General features: G+C 50.3%; 5 protein-coding genes across 5 annotated transcripts; 2 read left to right on the top strand and 3 right to left on the bottom strand.

The window, feature by feature from the left end:
• Positions 1 to 1,515: 1,515 nt before the first annotated feature.
• Positions 1,516 to 3,147, bottom strand: TRUGW13939_09060 (uncharacterized protein; the record flags this gene model as incomplete). The annotated part of the gene is made up of 2 exons (XM_035492185.1): positions 1,516 to 2,456; positions 2,517 to 3,147. The coding sequence occupies 2 exons, from the start codon at positions 3,145 to 3,147 to the stop codon at positions 1,516 to 1,518; spliced, it is 1,572 nt and encodes a 523-aa protein (XP_035348078.1).
• Positions 3,148 to 3,828: 681 nt separating this feature from the next.
• TRUGW13939_09059 (uncharacterized protein) lies at positions 3,829 to 5,145 on the bottom strand (the record flags this gene model as incomplete). The annotated part of the gene is made up of 1 exon (XM_035492184.1): positions 3,829 to 5,145. One exon carries the CDS (start codon positions 5,143 to 5,145, stop codon positions 3,829 to 3,831), a length of 1,317 nt encoding a protein of 438 aa, XP_035348077.1.
• Positions 5,146 to 6,484: 1,339 nt separating this feature from the next.
• Positions 6,485 to 7,916, top strand: TRUGW13939_09058 (uncharacterized protein; the record flags this gene model as incomplete). Its single annotated transcript, XM_035492183.1, has 3 exons — positions 6,485 to 6,582; positions 6,646 to 7,494; positions 7,550 to 7,916. 3 exons carry the CDS (start codon positions 6,485 to 6,487, stop codon positions 7,914 to 7,916), a joined length of 1,314 nt encoding a protein of 437 aa, XP_035348076.1.
• A 456-nt stretch (positions 7,917 to 8,372) lies between these two features.
• Positions 8,373 to 9,433, bottom strand: TRUGW13939_09057 (uncharacterized protein; the record flags this gene model as incomplete). The annotated part of the gene is made up of 2 exons (XM_035492182.1): positions 8,373 to 8,947; positions 9,118 to 9,433. The coding sequence occupies 2 exons, from the start codon at positions 9,431 to 9,433 to the stop codon at positions 8,373 to 8,375; spliced, it is 891 nt and encodes a 296-aa protein (XP_035348075.1).
• Positions 9,434 to 13,272: 3,839 nt separating this feature from the next.
• TRUGW13939_09056 (uncharacterized protein) lies at positions 13,273 to 16,784 on the top strand (the record flags this gene model as incomplete). Its single annotated transcript, XM_035492181.1, has 4 exons — positions 13,273 to 14,186; positions 14,239 to 14,915; positions 15,279 to 15,346; positions 15,411 to 16,784. 4 exons carry the CDS (start codon positions 13,273 to 13,275, stop codon positions 16,782 to 16,784), a joined length of 3,033 nt encoding a protein of 1,010 aa, XP_035348074.1.
• Positions 16,785 to 17,223: the final 439 nt, after the last annotated feature.

Here is a 17,223-nt window from a genome sequence, read left to right as displayed (position 1 = left end):
TTAGGGGAGGAGGGCGGAGGAAGCCAGCGTAGCCCAGCCAGCAAGCAAGCAACGCAACGCAACAACGGGCAAGAGCGGGCGGTGCTTGCTCAGTTGGGCTTGGCGCACTGGGCCCTTCCCGGGGCGGAAAGCGGGTCGCGCAATATTAGACCAGTATGCAGGGCTATTTTCGACAGTATTATTGTTATTGCGTTAGGACTTGTTGTTATTTTCCAATAATTTACCATATCTAATTTGTTTATTGATTAATTGATGTGATGTGTCTCATGGTTGCCCAGGAACATTGAACACGGCAGATCCTTGTCGCAGCATTTCTTTACTACCACATTGTGATATATCAATTGATATATACCCTGCACTCTGCAAGCCATACATGCAAGCATGCCACGAGCCAGTTGACTCAGGCCTGATATATTCGTCTTTCGCGGTGGAGCCCAAGCTTCAATGTACCTGAGCCGCTGGGAAACCGCGCCAAGCCCCTTTCGGCCAGTGCGGCTCACTGGCGTGCAGCAAGTCGTACTGGGTACCTTGCTTGTCATGGGAGAAGTCAGTGGACCCAGGTACTGTGTACTTTTGTACTCTGCTCTACTCTATAGCATGGTATGGCGAGTGTACCAGGATGAATGAAACTCTGGCCCGGATCCTCTACGAACAATGGGTCCGATCTGGGTGGGGACCCCTGACTAACTGTGTACCTTCCATGGTTCTCGCCTTGATCATACCTTTTATTTTTTGGATCTTGCAGAATTCTGCCAAAGCTCCTGCAAAGTTCCTGGAATATTCCCGCGTGGATTTTGTCGATGCATTTTTTTAATTTAAAAAAAAACTCATTTGCAAAATACTACGAATGCAAGTATATTAAAATTAACAAGACCGCTTCCCCGCAGTCACAGGCTCGTACTGAGCAGCAGGTACGTAACTGTATGTATACTTAAGGTTTGGCTTGGACGAATCAGGCAATTTCTTAGGCTGGCATGTGACTGACCGCTGAACACACTTTAATTTATTTCAAGTCTTATTATTGTTTAATTTAATTCATTTACTACTACTATGACATGCTCGACAAAATCAAATCTAACCCTACACTGCCGCATGCACACATCAATGCGCATGTACATCATCATCATGCCCATCCCATAGGACAGAGATAGCTAAAACAGTTGATCATGGCTAGCCGCCGAAACAAATGATTCGACGAGACGTCCCCAAAACCGATGTCGATGCGTTGGCGCGTCTACAGCCAGTCATGCCAGCACATCCAGACTATTACCCACCCTTGGAGATATTACTGACTTGACCGCTTTTCTCATGACGACATTGTCAGTCAGTACTAGTCAGTCAGGAGATCGAATTCAGCCGTCATCAGTCGTGTCTGTCATTGATACTTGAGAAAACCAGATATACCCAGTGTAGTCCGTGTAGTCCGTGTATCCAAGGCACCTATATAACAAAAAAAAACTCCATAGAAACAATCCAAAAAAGAACAACAAGATGTATCCATTGCTAACTTCCGCATCATGACTTCCCCCCCGACGGCGCACCGCCCAGGGAATAAGTGCCTGCAGCCCCATAAGCCGGCGGCGGAGTATGCGAGGGCGACGGCCGGCGATTGACAGGCTCCCGAGGGCCTCTCTGGGACGGACCGGGGACATTACTGCTACTGCTATTGTTGCTGCCGTAATAGCTGTACTCGGCCTTTGCCGAGCCCTCTGGCGCCTGCCCGCCGTCACCGCCGCCAACAACCACCTGCTCGCCGTTGTGCATGCGTCCAACCACCATGCCCTTTGCAACAGACTTGAGCACCGCCTTGCGACTCACCCCGGAGGCGTCAATATACACCAGTCCGACATTCTTGAACCCGCTCGTCAGGTTCGAAGCCACCGACCCAGCTTCAGCGCCGTACTTGTGGCCGATCACCGTGCTCGCCGCCGTGCCCCCCGACGTCAAGACCGTACGAGCACTCTCCTCGATCCCGTCCATCAACGTGGAAAACGCAATCAGAGACTTGTTCATAACCCCGGCCTTGAACTCGAGCTGATTCCCATTCTTATCGTACCCATGTGGAGACTTTTTGCCCGCCTCCTTGCGCCGCGCCAGCGTTGCACCCAAGTTCTGTGCTACACGGCCGATTTGGCCTGCCGTTCGAGACGACAGGCCCGCCGCAGATTGTGACAGGTTATGCACCTTGCGGATCCGCGCATGCGCCGTCGGAGTGAACACCACGGGTTTTGGGTTGGGTTTTGTGCGTTGCGTAAAGCTGTCGGCGCCGCTGTTGAGCGCGTTGGCGAGGTAGCTGGAGCCCGTGACGATGAGTCGCGACGCCGTCGCTGAGGTCTGCACAATGGTTGAGTTTTTGTAGGCTGGGTGACGAGCCATGCGCAGGTATTCTTCAGAGACATTGGTGATGCTGATTTTGTTGCCCTCGCCGTCTTGCGGTAGCTGGATCTCGACGGGGTCTATATGGCTGTTAGCATACGCGCATTTTTTTTAGGGGGGTTTTAAGGGGGGTGATATACTCTTCGACCCTGGCTGCACTCCTGGCTTTTCCTCCACTTGATAACCCTCACCAAGCTCGCCCACGACGCTACCATCCTCTTCGTCTACCAGCACGATTTGGCCAGGATGAGAACCTTTCTTTTCGTCAGACGAGATATAGCCCTCTCCCGGCGCATAGTCGGCCGGATTGTAGGTGGCGTGATTCTGCGGCAAAGCGGCACGCTCGAGAAACGCTGTGCACTGCGCGAGAATGGTCTCGAACGTGTCGACATCTTCCTGAGATGCCTTTCCCGGCCCAGAGCCTATGCCCGGAAACTGAAGACGGATGAACGCGCCAGCGTCCGGACCCAGATCCCAGCGCGGTATCAGATAGCTTGCGGGAGGTTGGTGATAGATCTGTGTAGTCGCCGGCAGGGCCATGTCTAGCTCTGGCGGAAGATGCAAATGCAGATAAAAGTCTTCCTCTGGCGTTGAAGATCCACTACTATCCGACTCCTCGCCATGAGGCGGCGAGGCTGTAGGAACCATCAGCAACGACAGCGTCTGTGGGCCGGACGAGGTGAGTTCGGATTCCTCGCCATTCTGGATGTGGAAAGCGCGGATATTGTTGATGCTGTAAAGGATACGAGGGTCTTGCTGGATAGAAGACATTTTGAATAGTAAATTGAAAGAGGAAAAATGAAAGAAAAAAGGACAAGTCCGTATCGTCAAGTGTTTTCAAACGTCGCAAGGTGGGGGGGGCCTTATACAATGACGTCGGCCGCCGCAATGTGCTGTCAGTTTATCCTTGTCACTCACAACGACCACGTCCTGTTCTCAAATTTTTTTTTTTTTTGTGAAAAAAAACTGGAAGTGGAAAATAGAGAGAAAAATAACTCATCCCCCCAAACGCATAATAATTGATAGTTGTACGTCCATTCCTAAGCGCCGCACATGAAACGCCACCGGCGCGTGCGAACATGAGAAATCTTGCACTGCAGCCAATGGGAGTGCGCGATATGCTGCGCCCTCTCTTTGCCAAGACTTTGCACCGCCACTGCGGGGTTCGTGATGGACGATCGAGATGTGGCGGCACCAGCCACAGTTCAATCTTGCTTCTTGACTCGCGTTGAGATTCAATGTTTGATCCCCCCCTGTCACGTTCTTGTCTTGTGCCATTATATTTCGCCCGCTTCATATATATATACTGAAACCCTGAACCTTTATTCTAACATTTCTACTACTAATAATTCTATATTATAAGGTATATATACACATATGTCTTGTAAATCATCACGCTCCCAACGCCATCATCAACCAGGATGATATGCCTTCTTTACTCTATGCCGCAAACTATACCGCTAACCTACTTCCAGTACCCACGATGCTCAGCGGCCACTCAAGCCAGCCCCGTCTCTCTTCGCCCAGCATCAAATCTGCTGCAGAAATGAATTTCGACGCCAAATCACAAAACCACCAGTTCCTGCCACATGCGCGGTCAAGTAAGATGGCATGGTGCGCCCAAATCACCACGGCAAAGGGGTCTCCTTGCTGCAGAATGCTGATGTAGGGTGCAGATGCCTTGATGTACCAGGTAAACACACTCGGTAGGTCGTCCAGCTGGGCGTCGCGCAGCAGTCGGTGGATCTCTTTCAAGCTGATGGGCTCGATGGAGCTACACTGCTGGTTGGTCCCGGGGGGCATCGCGTACAGCCGGGTAGACAGGAAAAACGTGTCGCGCAGCGATTGTAACGCTTGAGAGAGGACGTACGATCTCTGGTCCGAGACAGACGTGTCGCTTTCCCACAAACTTTCAAGGCCTGCCAACTGCCGATCCTCAATTTGTGCCCAAAACAGGTGCGGCGCCGTATCCCTGATCGGGTTGTGTCGCTTGATGACCGGTGACAAGTAGCTCGTGGCAATCCATTCCTGCGTTTTCCAAAACACAGAAAAGACGCCGCGTGTGCCGTGAATCATGCGCACGGCTATGCAGAGCAGCTGATTCAGCAGTTTTGGGTCGCGGTTCAAAGGGTTCAGCCCGGACAGAATCTCTTCGTATTCGATGCCGGCGCTGAGAAAGACGTATAAGGAGATGAGAACCGAGTTGGCAAACACAATCGGCGTGTTTTCTTTGGAGAGTTTGTGAATGGCTTGCGAGTAGCACCCAAGCGTAGTGTTCATGTGAAAGGCGCTTTCAGTGATGTACTTGGCGGCCATTTCGGTATGAGGCATGGTCCGAGCCAAATGGCCGTACGCAGTCGCGAGAACTGCATGGCCCAGAGATGGATTCGAAAGGGCCATTCTTGGTATCACAGAAGTATATATTTCGACGCCATGTTGACGCGAGGATATCAACACAGAGGTATGAGTGATGTAGTGGTTGAAAAGGTCAAAGTCGAGCGAATGGGGGCGGCAAAACAGTGCTAATCGCAAGTCGGTCGGCTGCTTCTGTATCGACAAGCCCTCTGGCTGGGACCGCTGAAACTGGAGCTTCTTCAAGACGGGGGCTGGCACGAGGCGGATGAAGCTGCACTCGATTGATTTTTTACTGCAATTCGTGCAGATGGGCTTCCTTTCGTCGCACTGTGTTTTTTCAACCATTAATATCTTGTTGTAACCACCTCGGATGGCTTCCTCACCTTGATGCGGCGCTGCTTGCAAGCAAGGCATCCTCGCCTTGTTTTGTGGTGGTATTTTCGAGAATTGACGGCGAGGGGTTTGTCGGCCATTAAAATGCAGATAGAGGCCGTGACTGTTCCTTTAAAAACAAGCAGCCTGTGTGACACATCTCAATCGAGGAACTGGAAGGTTAAAAGAATAAAGTTAAAGGTGAAGAGAAGGTTTGTTGGTGGGGAAATCGCCGAACAACTACTTCAAGCAAGGCAGGAGCCAAATCGGAGTTTCCGGAGATCGCAGAGCTTAAGCAAAGCTGCCCACTCATGTTTTTTGATTGGCGCCGTTGCCACGGCCGCCCCATTTAAATACAGATACGGTCTAGTGCATGTTTCAGGTCCAATAAGAAGGTTCAAATTTATCAAAAGAGGTTAGACTTTGTGTCGAATTGGGCAACCAGAAGCTATGCTATACGAACCTCGAGAAGCCAGACCCACATGAAATATAGAGTTTTACTTTAGTAACCAATTATATAACAAGAAAAAGCGGGGCTTTTCACATGGCCTGCCAGAAGCCGAGCTGGCAGACTGCAATTGATGAGATAGCTTTAACCTAGAGGCATTAGTACTGGAGCTGTCCATACAGTAGATCTAAGATTGTCGGAAATAAGCCGTCGGGAAATTTCCACCCGGCCACTATCTTTTGTCATCCTATGACCCTACAGCATTCACTATAAGGATTAGTAACCTAGCCCTCGTTTTGCTCTGAATTAAGCACACTTTGACATGAAGCTGGAACTGATGGCACTTCTCATCTATATCCAGATTAGCTGCAGAAAGCAAACGAACTTGTGGGAGCGCCTCGAGTTGGCCATATCAAGTATGCACATGTAATTGGTGAATATGTGTCTACAAAATTCATTAGCCAACCATGCTAAGTACTATGCACTTTGCACTGCGTATTTGGAGACCAGTCACGTGTTGGGCTTGTCACGTGCTGAGCTTATCTACGCAGGCTGCTATCAATTGATCGGAGTCACATGTCAGCAGCGTCTAACAAATTGTAACTATTGACAAGTCAAGACATAGCAATCCAGCACAAATCTCGAAATTCAAAATTCAAAGATATTGCAAGAAGAATAATCAATCTACTTATATCCTCTCAGATTGCCGCACAGAGTCCCATTCGCTCAGTCTCGGCGAATCGGGTTAGCACCAGTAACCGGGATTGCCGCGGCTACCCTCGGCAGCTGGGCCAAAGGTTGCCAACCAGCGTCATCAATCCTTGTCTGCTGTTTTTCTTCTTCGACCTCACGTTCTTTTCCCCTGTTGCTGCGGGCACTGTGCATAATTCGCTATAGACACCTAGCACTTCAATAACACCGACTTCTATCGCCATGGCTACCTTGTCTCGCACCCTGCGACCGCTGTGTCGAACAGCGACTTCTCGGCTCGCGTCCACCAGGACGACGGCATCCGCACAAACGCTTCGGTCGTATGTCAACTTATCTATAATTCATACACATGTGTTATATATATACTAATAGACAAAATATAGAGCTCGCGCGTTCTCGACAACCCCCCGCCGAAAGGACGTGGACCTGACCGATGTCACGCCAACTCCAATCACCCACATGAGCGAAACCGAGACCATGATGGCCGAGGCCGTGTCCAAATTCGCGCAAGAGCAAATCGGACCAAAAGTGCGCGATATGGACGAGGCCGAGACCATGGACGCGACCGTAGTCGAGCAATTGTTTGAGCAGGGGCTGATGGGCATTGAGATTCCCGAGGAATACGGCGGCTCGGGCATGAACTTCACCTCGGCGATTATCGCTATTGAGGAGCTTGCGCGCGTGGATCCTAGTGTCAGTGTCCTTGTTGATGTGCACAATACCTTAGTGAATACTGCGGTGATGAAGCACGGCACGGCGGATATTCACCGCAAGTGGCTGCCCCAGCTAGCCTCTGGCACCGTGGGTTCGTTTTGCCTGTCAGAGCCGGCCTCGGGCTCTGATGCATTCGCCATGCAGACCAAAGCCGAAAAGACCGCGGGTGGCTACAAGATCAACGGATCCAAGATGTGGATCACCAACTCGATGGAGGCCGGCTTCTTCATTGTGTTTGCCAACCTGGACCCCAGCAAGGGATACAAGGGCATCACGGCGTTTATCGTCGAAAAGGACACCCCCGGATTCGGCATCGCCAAGAAGGAGAAGAAGCTCGGTATTCGGGCCAGTAGCACGTGTGTGCTCAACTTTGACGACGTCGAGATCCCCAAGGCCAATCTCCTGGGCGAGGAGGGCAAGGGCTACAAGATTGCAATTAGCATTTTGAACGAGGGGCGCATTGGCATTGCTGCTCAAATGACTGGTTTGGCACTTGGAGCGTGGGAGAATGCAGCGGGGTAATTTCTTTCTCTCTCCCTATATACGAGAATACTTTTGCTAATACAAGAAAAGATATGTGTGGAACGACCGCAAACAATTCGGACAGCTGATTGGCACGTTCCAAGGCATGCAGCACCAACTAGCCCAATCATACACAGAAATCGCCGCGGCGCGCGCTCTCGTCTACAACGCAGCTCGCAAGAAGGAAGCCGGACAGGACTTTGTCATGGACGCAGCCATGGCCAAGCTGTATGCGTCGCAGGTGGCCGGCCGCGTGGCGGGCTCTGCAGTCGAGTGGATGGGCGGCATGGGCTTTGTGCGCGAGGGCATCGCCGAGAAGATGTTCCGCGACAGCAAGATTGGCGCGATCTACGAAGGCACGAGCAATATCCAGCTGCAGACCATTGCGAAGCAGCTGCAGGGACAGTATACCCGTTAATTCTGGGGTTTGTCAATTGATATATTGATGTTTTCTGTCCGGCATGAATGATGGATGTTTCTTTTAAAAATTTAGTCCATAGTTTTATGGAGTTTATTTACATGTTTATAGATAAAATAACATTCACGGATGTCTGATTCTGCAGACTTGTATCTCATTTCTCCCGGTGCATTGCTTCGTTGCCCTGAATGCAGAATAAACCTTGTAGTAACACACTTGATCAGTCAAGCTGGGCAGTTTTGCCCGGCGTGGCTCTGATTCTGGTAGTTTTCCTGTTGGCTGTTGTTCCTAAAGGGAACCGGATAACGCACATGATAGTAACATCTCCCGACTGAACGATGCGACTGTGCGTATCAAAGCTAAGAGCAAGACGCAAACCGTGGAGTATCAACTATCAACGACATGTTTTCTTCTTCGTCGTCGTCGTCTTCTTCTTTTTTCAAGTAGCAGCCCAAATCAACCCCGCGAGTCCCACTGGAACTGGATCTGCGAGCTGGGCGGCGGCGGATGCGGATACGCATGCGCGGACTGGTTAGGGTTTTGTGGTAGGTGGAACCCAGAATCATAGCCCATGCCAGCTACATGAGCCTGATGCTGCTGTTGTTGTGGTGGAGGTTGCTGGGACTGCTGCGGATGTGCCGCTCGCGGTGAATACATCTGATTATGATGATATGCATCCGCGGTGGGATATTGGGCAGCAGCAGAATGAGGAATCGTATATGCCAGCCCGTGAGCGTGAGCATGAGGCTGATGGCGATGCATAGTCGATCCAGCAGCAGCGGCAGCAGCGGCGGCGGCAGCTGCAGCAATGGGATCGGCCATGGCGTAGATCTGGCCACCGGGTTGCTGATCGGGGCCAGTGGCCGGCGCGTATGAATGCCAGGTGCCATGCGACATGGACATGCGATGGTTGGGGACTGGGGGAATGGATGAGGCGGATGAGAGTGAATCGGTTACAGGCGGGCTGTTAAAGGGTGATGAAATGACGCTGGCTGGGTTGGACGAAGTGGATGATCTCCGTTCATCGTCGGCTGTTTTTGATATCCGTTAGTACCTTGTCACAACACACACACACAACGTGGCGAGATGAATAACGGTAGAGTAGAAAAAAAAGAAGAAGAAGAAGGAGAGGACAACAGGAGAGGACAGGAGGGGAAAAACAGGGCAAATCAGATCCAACCTTGATAGAAATGTCGGTTACCTGTCATGATAGCGAGCTGCTGCCGCAGATGCGCAATCTCGGCCTCGAGGGCGGCATTGCGCTGTAGCACGCGGTCGACCTGGTCGCCCTTGGCGCTCAGCTCAGCAACTTGATGCTCCAGGCTCTCAATGTGCTCCTTGGTGCGCGCGCGAATGGTGCGCTGGGCCTCACGATCGTTGGCGCGCTTGCGCTCAAGTTGCTCGGCCGTCAGCGAGGTCACTTTGCGCGTACCAGCGCGCGACTCGCGCTTTTTGCCGGCGGACGACGAAGCCGACTCGCGGCGGCGATTACTCGGCGAGGGGGCTTTCTCAGCCATGTTTGTTCTGGTGTTGTTTAATGTTGACGTTGGTGGTGAGGGAGATGGCGATGGGAGGCCAGAGGATACCCCGCTTGATGAATGCCCGTGTGAGGGCAAGAACATGCTGGGGGAAAACCGAAGGAAAAGGAGAGGGAGAGAGAGAGAGAGAGAGGGAGAGAAACCAGGACAGGCGAATGGATAACTTATTTAAGTATTTAAGTTATTTCGGTTTAATAGGCAGCGCGAGATCAAGAAGGCGGACTCGAGGCCATCGGTTACAGGCGCGTGGAGCTGCAGCAGCTTGGGCTGGAAGTCGTTAGCGGCAGCTCCTAGAGGATGTTGGCGGGCAATAAGCGTGGGCGATGATGGAACGGGCGGATATATTATTAGCAGCAGCAACTAGTTACTAGTACTATACCCAGCTATAGCAACTGGGTATTAAACATGCTACGTACTAGCCATATGGGGGTTGTATGTAAAAGGTAAACCGTGGTAACTGGTAAGCTGAACAGCAGTAGAAAGGATAAAAAGTACTTCGTACCGAACAACGTGCAGGCTCCACCCGGCATGCTGCGGTTCGTGGGATTTGATCGCGCAGGCGTTAACATTATTATTAGACATTGCATATTGCTGGAGCCGTACAAAAGTCTCCTAAAATAACAGCCTAGGACTATTCAGTGCTGCAGAGTTGTCCCCAACCATAGTTTCGGATCGTACCAGCGGGGGCGTCTTTGACGAGCGTGATTGGCTGGGCGCAGCGCTATACGGTCACAATACGCAAACCACCAGGCTCGAACGAGATGCTGACCCGAAGACACCTCGGGATTTGGTAGATAATAAAGGATCATATCATTTTATTGTTGTTGTTATTTTATTTTCTTGAAAAAAGCCAAAAAAGTATAATAAAAATAGTGCACAGAGGTGATGTATCATGTATCACGGTCCCCACCGGGCTTGGCAGATGGCCAATCACGGGACCTTGCGCCGGCCCCAGAACGCCAAGTCTGCACCAGCATTGGGGAGGCAGCCAGTCTGGGACCGTTGTCAACTTCCACGCCGTTAGTAGTACGTACTGTTATTATTTTCCGAGCGCTGTTGGTATGAGGGTACCGTTGCCGGTAATGTGCTCTATAGGGTTTGTCCGTGTTGGGGCCGATCAGTAACATCCCTCACTCGTCTCGGTCCAGCACTATGTCGAGACCGCTATCTGACAATAGACAGCCTACTGCATACGTACGTATCCTACTACGTAGGTACGCACACTACGTGCTCCGTACGTAGCCGTAGTACTATTCAGACCCAACGGCCCGTAACCTCAAGGCCCCCGCCGGCCGGGCCTTACCGCATCCGGACGGCCCATGTGCGCGCCAAGCCGGACCCGCTCTGTCTCGGTTGGCCCGACCGTCGCTAGCGCGGGGACTCCGGACGTTGGCCGGGAATCTCACCCCGAATCATTCTTTTATGATTATCATACATGATGCATGATCCAAGGACAATGCGAGGTACGGTGTAACAGTGTCCTTTTCTTCAGTTCACCGCCAGCAGTTATGCGGTGCCGGCCGACTGGTAGTGGATTTCTGTCCAAGCGTCGAACCGCCTCGCGTAAAAAATGTAAAAAAGGATTGCAATCTGGTTGGCTGGGACCCAATAGTCCCAGCAGTATGGTCGCTCGGCCCGGCAGCGCCTGAGCGGCTTTGCTTGGCAGCCACCGCATTGGTGGATCTGAGTGGGGCCGTTGCCAAACTGTGCAGTGCAGTGTGCGCTCTGCGATTGGGCTCATCGTAATTACCTTCTCGGGTGTATATTACATACGGGTTATTATTATTACATCTTACAAATTATTACTTATGCAAATTAATTAACTATTAAGGATTACCTTCTTGGTAGTAGTAGTCTCAGAATGATGCCATGATTTATTAGTACCCGTTATCGCGTCCCACCCCGGGAATCTCCCGTATCTATCACATGACTTGATGTATGATATTCCGATATTAATCCATCTGGTATTACTATTAGTATTATTTCCTATTGAGTTCTCTCGGTTTTATCTAGTACTCCGTGCTGACCAGTCTGACCTATCTCCAAGCGATGGCGCTAATAATCTTGGCTGTGCGCAGCCGCTGTCTGCACCTCGTGCTGCTTTGCGTTAGCCCGCTTGGACCCCCTCAAGGTGGACTTTTAGATGATGCTTCACTCTTACTATCTACGTACTTATTAGTACTATAACTACTTAGTAGAAAAGTGCAAGGACCTCTGGTGCTACTCTGGTGTACGAGTACGAGAACTTTCCCGGTAGGATTATCGCGGGGAATATTCGGTCTAAATATTGTTTGCTGTGTATCCATGTACCAGTTGACAACCTTTGAACATTGGAATATTTGCATCAATATATATATATATATATATATTTCAATGGTGCACGTGTATACATATAGCAGTGCAGGATAGTAGTATATATATATACACTCTTACGTATAAATAATAAATATGTATTTACCAGTTGACGCCAACTCGTGACAAATATATCCCATCTGCATAGAACGCTCACAGAGTCAGCGGCGCGAGCCGCATTGACATTATTGCTCTATCTCGATCCATACAAGACAAGCCAACCACATCCGTTTGCGACAACTTTAGTGTTGGTTGTCGCATAAATCACCGTTGGGGCCAAGAATCTGGTATAGTCACAAGACTAAACTCAACCCACATGCAAAAATCCAACGGTCGAAATTCTAATAATGAACCCCGCCCGAATGACATCCCTGTCTTACCGAGCAAATGCTTAGTAGATTCGTCTAATGTAGCCTGATGGGGTGCCACTGCCGATCTATCTCAAGCCACGTTTCCAAACTGCCTCCGTGCTGGTTGCAGGAAGTGCTGGGCATCCTGCTACTTGCTTGGATGATTAAAGTTAGTTGGTTTTTTTTTTTTTTTTTTTTTTTTTTTTGGTATCCACAATCGGAAGCCCCAATTCCGCCACGCAATTACTCAACCCCGAGAGTCCGTGGTAACTTAATAGTCTAATACGTGCTCACGGTGCAAGATTAACCACCGACTACTTACTAACGATGGAGCCGCCGAACCCATTGCTCTGGTGACACTAGCTACATTCAGTCAATGGATGCGCGAAGACCAACGGCAAAGCCTGATAGAGTTCTGAGCTGACTGCGCCATGGCTCGAGACAGCGGCACGCTCCGTTGACATATTGTCTTTTTTTTTTTTTTCTTCTTCTTTCTTCTCACTTTTTTTTTATCTATGGACCCATCGTAAATGCGTCGTAATACTCCATACTCGCGCAAATATTTCCCAAATCGGTCATCGTGATCTTTTTTCCCTGTAGAGATCATAATATTAATAATATTACTCGGCATATTCTCGTCATAACCTAATCTATTAAATCTAATAGCCGAGCTCACGGCTTCATGGTTCGTACCCGTTATCCCTGAAGAATCATTTCTAAAAACTGGGCCTTTCTCGCCTAGACCACGGCTATATCCTGTTATCCCGGGCCCGCGGAAGACAGGTTCCGTGATTAGAGCTCGCCTACCTTATCCACAGTAGTCAAGATTAGAAATATTCAACTGTGAATAATAATTGTCAATTGATCACCGGTTTGTCCGTGGTACGCAGCAGTAAATCCTGTCGAGTCATCTGTTGGTCGATCGAAGATCAATTGGTGCTATAGTCAGCTATTGTATATACAGCTCAAGTACCCCGCATTCGGATGTGCGGAAGAAAGCGCAATCTTTTCTCCTACATGAATGTACTACATGCACACAGTGGATCATTATTTACTTGGCAGTTACCAGTAACTGAATAACTCCATGTCAGTGCACCAAGGTCCCCGCTATGAAGAATGATGAGCGACTTCGACCAAGCTACCCAGGCATGTCTGCCGTGTCGCCAGAAGAAGCGAAGATGCGACAAGGCCCTGCCAAGTTGCACACTGTGCAGTCGCCTGAGTCGCGAGTGCACGTACCCCGAGGGCGCTTCTTCGCCAACGGCTGAAAATGTCTTGTTCCTGAGGCAGAGGATCCAGGAGCTGGAAGATCAATTGGCCATTGCCAGTAGCACCAACACCAACAGTAACACCAACAACACCGACTCGATCTGGACGACGCCGCCAGGTAGCAGTAGAACAAACTCTAGTATATCGCTGACTGAGTCAGCGGTGCACAATCATGCCCCGTTCATATCGCTGTTTTTTCTAGATGGCGAGGCCTTTGGCCATGTCCGACCGTCACTCCCCAAGCCGTCGCTCCCTATCCCGGTCGACGTCGGGTTGATACTGGGAGGTGCTGCCGGCGTGCAAAACTTGCTCGATGTGTTTTTCTCGACTGCTCATGTCTGGTTCCCGTTTATCTCCAAGGCCAGGTTGTGTAAACAGCCCCTGGACCCGGCCAATCTGCCGGCAGACTTTGTTGTCCTGTTCCTCAGCATGCGGATGTTTTGTCAAAGCCCGCGTGGAAATGACAGTATAACTATAGGTGGTATGTCGTTATACTCTTTCGTCAAGCAGCTTCTTGCCGCGGTCCAAGGCAGCGACTTGTTGACTCTGAATCTGATGCAAACGGCCATCTTGATTGCTCTCTATGAAATCTCTCATGCCATATACCCGGCAGCGTATCTATCAACGGGCCACTGTGCACGACTGGGGTATTCTCTTGGACTACACAGTCAGCAAGCACCGCAAGTATTGCCAAAACCCGCTACTTGGGGCGGCAACGAGGAGATAAAACGCGCGTGGTATGCAGTTATGATCCTGGATAGGTATGATAACTTACACTCTGAACCCAAATGGGTAGAGATACTAACTACTCAGATACGTCAATATTGGCAACGAAAAGCACCCCCTGGCATCCGGAGACTTTGACAGCAACGGAACACTCCCGGCAGACGACCATGCCTGGAACCATGGTGAAGTCGAAGCCACCCAGCCCATCTTCATCACATCGTCCGCCCCGGTCAAAGCCGGCGGCTATGCGCGGTCCTGCCAGGCCGGTCATTTACTGGGCCGAGTGCTCGAGCATCGCGATGACGATGCTATGCAGGGCTCTTTCCGCTTCACATCCGCCATGCAGATTCACTCTACACTGGACGCCCTGGTCAGCAGCATAACCCGCGAGGCTGAAACCACACCCGAGCAGCTGGGAACCGCTTTTGGACTCCTTGCCAGTGCTAGATTTACCCTGTACGACCCATATTCATGCACCGCATCGAACCACGGCCGAGCGACCGTGGAGGAGATGCAAATGCAAACTATATCTCTCGACGGGCTGAAAGCTACCGCGTCTGATGTGCTGCAGTATCTCCAGGATCTTCACGAGCTTGTCAAGTTCGATTTGACTCTAGCCAGTCCCTTGCTCTGTGACTGTATTTACCAGGCATCTGCCACGTTTCTGTGGCTGGAGCAGGAGAACGGGGACCCACAAATGACTATTGCGCTGACTATATTGACTGATATTCTGCGAGACTGGAGTACTCGATGGGAATTGGCAGGTATGTTTATCGCGTGTGTTTTGTTTCTGTTTCCCTGCTAACTTTCTAGGCGAATATCTCAAACTGTTGGATATCTCTCGACAGCGAATGGCAGAGACGCATTAAAAAACAACCAATTGCTTGCAAGAGCCAACATGTACATAATAAAAATGAAACAGATTATAAGAAAAACATAATATAATCGTACAAGTAGAACTGGCCAATCGGAAGACGGGATTTGCGGAGAGGCGGAGCTCCGTTGATGCCAGCACAGCCAGACCACAATCATCTTTCTTCTTTCTCATCTGTTCCATCCAACCTTGAGATTTATTGGCAACTGGTTTCTACAACTAACCATGGACCAGGCATACAAGGCGCGCAAAGAGGCCTTTGTGTCTGACCATCTCGGCGGGAGCATCGGCGAAATCAACCTGGTGACCCTCGTCGCGTCGGTACGATGAATCCATACAAGATTGCTTGGAGATATTGATTGCTAACGTGCCTTGCTTTCTCCAGGCATCAGCACTATTATGGGCTGCCTTGCAGTCGCGACTGTCTTTTTTCACCCCGTCTTCTCCGGCGGCGCTTTTTACCGATTTCTTACTCAACGCCTGCGCAATACTGTTCGCGACCACGCTGTACTCTGCTTCGCCACTTCTTTTGAACATTCTCCTCGTGTCTCCTGCTGTACTGCTCGCCCTTACCTCCAAGTCTCGCGCTCCCCAAAAAGCCAGACCTCCTCGCCACGATGAGAAAAAAACCGAAAACGACCTCGATCCGTTCCCCGTCCATCCGTTTCTGACAACGTACCGGGCTGCCATGATGGTGGCTACCTGCAGCGCCATCCTCGCCGTCGATTTCCCCATATTCCCGCGGCGCTTTGCTAAAGTTGAGAACTGGGGTACGTCGTTGATGGATCTCGGTGTCGGATCGTTTGTCTTTTCGGCAGGGCTTGTGTCGGCTCGCTCTGTTTTAAAGAGCAGTGGCAAAAGTAGTACTTTGATACACCGATTGGCGGCGTCCATCAGACACTCTATCCCGTTGTTGGTGCTAGGGTTCGTACGCCTTTATACTGTCAAGGGCCTGGACTACGCCGAACATGTTACTGAGTATGGAGTGCATTGGAATTTCTTCTTCACTCTTGCGCTTTTGCCTCCGTTTGTCGAAGTTTTTCACTCCTTGTACAAGGTGGTAGGATCATACGAGCTTCTTGCCCTCTTAGCGATTACTATTTACCAGGTCGCGCTCGAATCCACGGATTTGAAAGCATATATCCTGGTCTCGCCGCGCGGTCCTGATCTACTCTCTAAAAACCGGGAGGGCATTTTCTCGTTCATCGGGTACTTGGCCATTTTTCTAGCTGGACGCGGGACTGGTTTACGAGTCATTCCCCGAGGCACATCCGCAACAGTCTCACCACAACAGGCAAGACGTGGGGTTCTGCGTTCCTTGGCGATTGGGGCCGTGGGCTGGTCTGTTCTTTTCATCTTTAACTCTACCGCGGCGTTTGGCTACGGAGCCAAGATCAACGTATCGCGCCGTCTGGCCAATATGCCATACGTATTTTGGATTGCCGCGTTCAACAACGCCCAAATTTTCCTCTTCTGCACCACCGAGACGCTCTTCTTCCCGGGCGTACACAAGGCCACTGACAAAGCGACCGAGGCCGAACGAACAAAGTTTGCGACTAGCCGTGTCATGACAGCCTTCAACAAAAACGGACTGCCGATTTTCCTTGTGGCTAACTTGCTTACCGGGGCGGTCAATTTGACGTTCAACACTCTGGACGCGAATACATGGCAGGCGATGGCTATTCTGACGGGGTATGTGGCGGCTGTCACTGGAGTGGCGTTGACGCTGGGTGCGTTTAATTTGAGGCTGAGGTTGTAGACATATGTACAAAAGTACATCTCGATCTAATAATATATAAAATAATAATACTGGTTCTTACGCTGCTTTAGTTCTGCAAATTCTCAAAAAAATCGTCATTGCACGTACCATAATTCAATGTACTAGGGTGGCCAACACTTGGGACTTCCACCAATTCCTTACTATCATTACCTTATCCTAACCTGTTAATTTGGCCTAGTATATAGACCGTCTCTGTTCTATCATACCTGCTTAATTTGTCAGCCATGATTACGCGCCAATGGTGGGTCACTGTAATAAGATTAAATAGACCCCCACCCTGTGAAATAGTATCAATAATGTTGTACATCAGTAGTACAGAATAGCTAGAACAGAGTCCATATACGTAAAAGAGGGGAAGAGGGGCAAGTACACGGATTTAAAGCATCAGACGGATTTAGAAGCAAGCTTATCGCCGATC

Source organism: Talaromyces rugulosus, chromosome V (genome assembly GCF_013368755.1).
Source record: "Talaromyces rugulosus chromosome V, complete sequence".
Classification (NCBI taxonomy): domain Eukaryota; kingdom Fungi; phylum Ascomycota; class Eurotiomycetes; order Eurotiales; family Trichocomaceae; genus Talaromyces; species Talaromyces rugulosus.
Note: the sequence above shows the minus strand (reverse complement) of the source record. Positions and strands in the feature narration are given on the sequence as shown.